The 7,222-nt window shown below is 51.3% G+C and overlaps 1 protein-coding gene across 1 annotated transcript in view; it reads right to left on the bottom strand.

Annotated features, from left to right (window-relative positions):
- Window positions 1–3,359: 3,359 nt before the first annotated feature.
- Window positions 3,360–7,222, bottom strand: part of MEX3B (mex-3 RNA binding family member B) — a 5,393-nt gene continuing 1,530 nt past the window's right edge. The window contains exons 3-4 of the mRNA XM_004708079.3: window positions 7,060–7,220; window positions 3,360–6,239 (exon numbers count right to left, since the gene is read on the bottom strand). Coding sequence (XP_004708136.2) covers window positions 4,786–6,239; window positions 7,060–7,220 — 1,615 coding nt within the window. The 3' untranslated portion in view covers window positions 3,360–4,785. The remainder of the gene's footprint in view (window positions 6,240–7,059; window positions 7,221–7,222) is intronic.

The raw sequence follows: 7,222 nt of genomic DNA on the forward strand, positions 1-7,222 counted from the left end.
GTGAACTATTGAGAAAGAAGAGTTGTGGGGACTAGACTCCCTTCCAGCGTTTCTCCATAAAATGGGTCTGGTGGCTACAGGAAGCTGGAGATGCAGCAGAAAAGGCACAGGCTGGCATTAGCAGGCCCAGACTGGAGTCCAGGGTGATGACGCATTGAGAACCAGCTACTATCCACAGGCACACGAACAACATAGGCCTGCTTACAGCCTGACGGTGGGAAAGGACTGCAGGAGAGAAGGGGACTGAAGGGGCCTACAAGCGCTATCATTGAGTGCCATCTACCACCACTCTTTGGAGGATAGGATTCCTTTGCTGTGACCACGGTATTTAGACATGAGCCTTGGCCTCCCCCGTGATGTTCCAGGGGTCATTGAGGGTCAGCATTTAGGCATTTCAATGTCAGGGCACTATCACCAATCGCAAGGGATAACACAGGGCAAGCAAGATATATATGCTTTGTCTACAGAGGGTGTCTAAGCCGGGGCCAGGCGATTCTTAGTTCTGAGGATTCCCTGTGCATTGTGGGATGTTTAGCACCATCCTGCCTTTACCTACTGGATGCCAGGGGTCCTCTTCCCCTCCCACCCATTCCTGTCAGTTATGACAACCAAAAAGGCCTTTGGACATTGCTAAAGATGCTGAGGGCAGAGGGGCAAAATTATGGCTGGTTGAAAACAACTGGCCTATGCAGAGGGTATGTCAAAGTTGGTATTAGAGAGAGATGACTGTTCGCAGCTGCAGAAGGATTCAGAGCGGGTGGAGATGTAGAGGGGGAAGCTGCTGGTGGTTGGAGGGCATAAATGTGCCTCTCCCACCTAATGTCTCCAGGCAGAGGACTGCCACCTCCACCCTCAGTGGTCACCTCCTCGGTAGTTACAGGGGGTCTTGGGGAGGGGGCAAAAGGCCTGCTTCGGACCCAAAGCTACCACCACCCAATGCCACTTGCATGTGTCCATAGTCCCTGCTGGGGACAGGGGACTGGGTCTTGAGAGGGGGAACCAAGGCCAGACGGTAGTTGATTCTCTCACGAAACTTCATTTATTAGGAATGGATCCCCTAAACTCCACTTCCAAAAAGAGAGCCTCAAATCTGATTTTTTTGAGTTGTCCAAAGCAACATACGGGCCCCGCCAAAATCATAGAGGATAAGGACGCACGAGAAACACAACCAATGGGAAACATTTGGGTTTTCCTTGCATTCCCTGTAACCCTTATATTAAAGAAGAAAACCAAGTGAGATCACCAGAGAAAGTGGAAAGAGAAAAAGGTTCTAGGCATTATCAAACAGCTAAAGGAAATGGAGGGAGGGGTGGGGGGGACTTGATACCATCTCTCCTTGCCAGGCCTCAACTCACCTCCTTTAGGGAGCTAAAGAGTGGGTAACTATTACATGGGAACTTTCCATAGTTGAAGATCACACCAGCAATCGTCCAAGCAGGGTCCTTCCTTCGCCATCTCCCACCCCTAAGACCAGTTGGCCTGCCTTTAGAGCACGTCACTTAAACCTAATGAATCAGAGCTGCTGGCCCTGGTGGTGCAAACAAGCAGTGTGCTCAGCTGCTACCCAAAAGGTGGGAAATTTGAGTCCACCCAGATGCCCCTCAGAAGCAAGGCCTGGTGATCTACTGCCCAAAGATGGCAGCCAAGGACAACTCTGTTGAGCACAGCCCTACACTGACCTCCATGCCACTCCTGGGAGCAGCGTTGACTCCGTGGCGATCGGCCTGCTGGATGTCATTTTTTGGGTTTGTTTATTTTCTTCACAGGAGCGATTCCGACGGCGACAATTTTCTGGATGATTAAAAAGTAATGCCAAGGGGAAACGAAAGCCTATCAGGAAATGTCAAAGTCTGTTCTTCGGATTCACCTGTTAAATGTTACCCAGCAGCATAGATTAAAATAAATGCCTGTCAAATTCGAGTCCAAAACTAGATCCCACCCCCCACCCCCAAACCCCGGAGTGAGGGGAAAAGGATCCACCAGGAAGTTTGCTGGCAATGCCACAGCATGATCTGGTCTGTTCTGAAAGGTATTCTCGGAGGCAGGGTTCTTTTTAAGTAAAAGTGCCTGTCTTCTCCCCTGGACAAAGCCCACAGCCAGACAGCAGGTGTAACCTGCCCAAAGCAAACACAAACCCCCTCAAACAACAACAAACAGTTAACACCCTCGCCTGTCAACACCAATTAGTCTGCCTGGCCTTAGAAGACCTATTAAGCCCACATCCAGCAAGATCCTCTGAAACAGTCCTCATGCAGGCTCTGCCAAGGAAGGGACAAGCACTGGAAACTGAGGCACCTGAGACCCACTCCTGCATGTGGTACCACAGGAACAAGGCCCTGGGGGCATCAAACTCTTCAAGGATGATGGGGGCATTATAACTTTATTGGCTTGTGAGCACTTTTGCCTCCAATGGCCCCTACCTCTAAAATATCTTTATTTTACATGAATTTGTACTTCGCATGATTTGCATGTTCTAGGCAGATTTCAGGTTTGGGTGGGCCCAAAAAACGAAAATATAACTTTCTGACACCAAAAGCTTTTCTTCTGCTCCTGTGTCTAGCTTTATGGAAAATAAGCCCTGCTGGCGAGGTTGGCCTGCCACTGCACGCGGTCGTTCTAGCTGGCCAGCTCCTCCGAGGGCGGAAGATCAAACTGTTTCCCTAAACCCCACAGCCCCTTCCTGGGAGAAAGATGAGGCTTTCTGACCCCGTAAAGGTTTACAGCGACCCTAGGTAGGGTTGCTGTGAGTCAGAATCCATTCAACAGCACTGCTAAGCCCAACACAGCAGTTGTACTCTGTCCCATAGGGTGACTGTGAATTAGAATTGACCCGCTAGCAAAGGGTCAGCAATGGGTAAAAGTGTCATTGGCCTCTAAGCACTATGCCTGCTGTGTCCATTGAAGGAATTAACTCTGATTCAGAAGCTAATTATAAAACAATTTTCTTGAATGTTAAACCAATCAACCCTGTTGCCAAGAAGTTGATTCAGACTCGTGGTGACCCCGTGTGTTACATGTAGAACTGCTTCATAGGGTCTTCTTGACTATAATCTTTACCAAAACAGATCTCCAGGCCTTTGTTCAGTGGTGCTGCTGGGTGGGTCTGAACTACTAACCTTTACACCAGCATCTCACGGCAAACCACTCGGACCACCCCAAGACCTCAAAATCCTGCCACCCATGGCCTCACCATTCAACCAAATGCAACTCTGGCCTCTTTCCAAAGAGGATGAATTAGTGACATCAGGTATCCGAGTGTTATATATTCCAACTCATCACTTAAAGGTAATTTCCTTACAGAGTTAGACTCCAAGAAGCTTTAAAACAAAAGACAAAACAAATCAGGTCACTACACAAGATAGTTTTTCTTCAATATTTTATTTATATAGAAATACTTAAAAAATGAAGTAGCACCATTACTTAAGTTTTACCTTTATTATGTAGAACTTTAAATGTCAGAAAAATAAAACTCTTGATACAATTTCAAATCTTGTCTCAGCAAATATAATATTAGTATTTGACCATGAGGTTAAAGGCCCTTTATCATAAAATAAAATATACTTTGTTTTTAAACTTTGCTCAGTAAAGTACATTTAAGCTCAAGTAACGTCACCTACATATACATAAACAAGTGGTAAACAAATGTATTAAAATAGAAATACTAAAACTATAGTGGTGCAACAGAATTTTTGTAACTTGCACTGAATTCTATTTATACAAATGTTAGGAAGCATCAACAGTTCCTTTTGACATGTTTATACATTTCGGTTTGTTTGTTTTGTTTTTTTTTCCTTTTGTAATAATATAGAATAAAATATGTTTTCTATTACTGAATAGAAAATATGCTGGGTGAAGTAGATCTAGAAGATTTGTCTGAACCTATAAAATCTCCATCCCAACAGAATACTGTTCAAAACATTACACATTTTATGGTTTGAATTCCATCACAATTGTGTGATTATTAAAATAATACAGTGTTCTTTGCCATAAGGCCATACTAAAATAAAAAGATTTAACCCAGCTACAAAAAAGTTCACTGAACTTAAATTAAAATACTTGTAAACATCTTTGCAATATGAAATATAATTTTTCAAGTCAAAAAAGAATAAAATACTTCAATCTGTATTAATGCAATTTCTCTTTAAAACTTTTAAACATTTTTAATATATAAGAGATATGTTACAGTTTCTTTAACTTTAATAAAGCTGCAGTATCCTGGTTTCACAGGAACTCCTGGCCCTTCCACGAACATTCAAAAAGGATCCACTGTGTTCTATTAATAATCATCTTAGGAACCCACTGACAAAGGGGGACACAATACACAGTCCACACATCCCATAAGCACTATTATTATCATCTTCATCATAATAATTATTGTTCTCTCTTTTTTTACCTACTTTAAGAAAATGGAAAACTTGTGGGTTTTTCTTCTTTTGTAAGCTTCCTATTAGGTACAGTGTAAAAACTATCGTTACTAGAAGGTCGCCGTTCCTATTATGTATAGAGCATGCATTTCGGTGGTTCACAGGTTCCCAGGCTACAGTCCTCCTGAGGCAGATAGATATCCGGGCAAGTTCCTTCGTTTAAAACTTTTACATTTCAAAATGAGCAGATACTACAGCTTTCCAAGCTCCTCTCGGATCTCAGAGTGTGAGCAGACAGATTGGGAAGAAGGTGGGGCAGGACGAAGAAGGCGGCGCAGGCGCTAGGGAGTGAGGATGCTGGACGGAGGGTTACCCCTTCTGGACTCCCCGCGTTCTGGGTGCGCTGAAGCGCACGCTGCCTTCATGAAAAGATGCGGATGGCCTGAGTGACTGCGGTATGGCAGACGGGGCACTCAGGCTCGCTCTTCTCACAGATGCGGTTGGCGCACTCCATGCAGAAGAGGTTGTGGCCGCAGGGCACCAGAGCCGCGATCACTTCGCTCTCAAAGCACACAGAGCAGTCACGGCTGCCCTTGCGTCGAAGCCCGGAGGAGGAGGATGAAGAGCTGGAGGAGGAGCTGGAGGAAGAAGAGGACCCCGAAGTGTCCGAAGGCTGCAGGCCCGGCAGCTGCGTCCCCAGCCCATTGGCATAGGCGGCGTAGGCCAAGCCACCACCGCCTGGGTCGCTGCGCACCCGGCGAGCCAGGTGGTGCTCGCCCGTCCCAGGCGCCATGTGCAAGGGCGGGGACAAGCGCGGGCAGCTGGTGCCGGGATGCAGCCGTCGATGCACCAGCAGCCCCAGATTGGCATTGGAGGGCGCGGTAGCGCCGCCCCCGGGAAAAACCACCGAGGAAGAAGAAGCAGAGGAAGATGCCGAGGAAGAACAGGAGGAGGAGACCGGAGCAGCTGCAGGTCCGCTTCCGGGGGACCTCTCGAATTGGGCCCAGAGGAGTGGCGCCCCAGGAGGAGGGGCCGGAGCTGGGTCGAAGGAGGGCTGCAGCTCTGGACAGCCGTCGGGGGAGGGCACCGAAGCTTCCCCCGCTGTGTAGGTGTACCCATTGCCGTTGTTGTTATTGTTTCCGTTATGGGCGAAGCTGAGCGCTGGGCTGGGGGGGCTGTAATCCGCCAGGCGCGGGGTGGCGGCTGCGCTGCCGCTGGTGCCCCCGCCGAAGTAAGAGTCAGTAGAAGCGCTGCCAAGGGAGCTGGAACTGTCGTTACGGTAGCTGGAGAAGGGCTTGCGGCCAGGGGTGGGCGTTATGCTGGGGGTGGGTTTGCTCCAGAGGCTGCCCGGGCCGGACCCGCCGGACCCGTGGTGCAGGTCAAAGCCCACATCGGTGCCGTTGGCGTGGAAGTCGTTCTCGTCGGTAAGTTCGATGATGCCGCCGGTGCGCAGGGCGATGTGCGCTTCGATCTCCTCGCGAGCCCGGTCCACGTTCTCCGGCATGCCGGTCACCTCGAACACTGGCTCCTTGTCACGGCTGGGCGTCACGATGTAGGTGTGCGTTTGCTGCTGGATGCGCTTGATCGTGGCGCCCTTGGGCCCCACCACGAGCCCTACCACGCGGTAGGGCACTCGCACCTGGATGGTGGTCTGCCCCGGCAGGTTGGGCGGCCCAGGCACTGCCCCGTTGAGAGCAGTGTTCTTATTCCGGGAGGCGCGGATCATGGAGAAGTGCTCCGCAGCGGAGATGATTTCCCTCCGAGCCATGGCCACATCCTCCTTCCTGCCAGTCACAACAAAGACAGGCTCCTCCCCGCGAACCGGGGTCTTGATGTAAGTGTTGGTCTTCGCCCGCAGCGCTTTGATTTTACAACCTGGGAGCCAGGGTGCGGGGGAGGGAAGGGGAAGAGAGAGAGAGAGACACGCCCATTATCCCCGAGGTAACCGCGGAGACCAGGGACAGCCCGCGTCCTAGGCAGCGGAACAGCAGGCCTTGGGATGGGCGGAAAGGGGGCGGCTCCCTCGCTGACCTGGGGCCGCGCCACCGGCTGGAAAGCTGGTTCCACCCGTGCGGCCCTCGAGGAACAGCCCACTGGCTGTCTAGCCCTCCCCCAGTGACTGCAGTTGTCCCAAGCCAAACCCGAGAATCCCAGAAAAGTCAGCTGGGAGATGCCACTGGAATCCAGCGGGGCGCGCCGTCAGCCTCGAGGATGGAGCGAAGGGGTTCCGGAAAGCGACAGGAGTCGCGGTCCCCCAGTACGAAGGACTGGACGGGGGCAGTTCTGGGACCCATTGTTCCTCCCCTGGGCTCCATTCCGCTTTGCAGAAATCCAGAATCCTCCTCCCATCGGATGCTCACTCCTCCTCCCCACCCCCCCTCCCAAAGGACCGATTCTCTGGCCCCCTCCCCCAAGGATCTGCTATTTAAATAATATTTCCCGGGGCAGGCTGGGTGGGGGCGCTTAGGGAGAAGACAGTGATTTTAGCAGGAGAAAGTGCATCCCAGCGTGGCCGCGGCGCGGCTCTGGGAGACAGCCTGCCTGCACTTTCTTTGTCTAGGGCGCCGGCCCATCTCGCGGCTCTTCTTCCTTCCTAAGGCTCCCGGCGCCGTGAATTCCGCTCCCGCACGCGCGCGCTCTGCGGGGCGGTGGCCCGTGGCTCCCTCCCCCAGCTCTCCATCCCCGCGGGACCCACCTTGCCTCCCCACGATCTCGGCGACATGCTCGGAACTGGGCACCGGCACGCACTCGGTCATGTTCACGCTCTTCTTGCGCGGCTCGCTGTCGTAGAGAGAGGCGCCCTCGTCACTGTCCAGCCCTAGCAGCGAAAGCTGGTCGAGCGCGAGCTGCAGAGCTCT

The sequence above is a fragment of the Echinops telfairi genome, unplaced genomic scaffold (assembly GCF_000313985.2).
Source record: "Echinops telfairi isolate 266 unplaced genomic scaffold, ASM31398v2 ScPeMD7_7;HRSCAF=31, whole genome shotgun sequence".
Classification (NCBI taxonomy): Eukaryota; Metazoa; Chordata; class Mammalia; order Afrosoricida; family Tenrecidae; genus Echinops; species Echinops telfairi.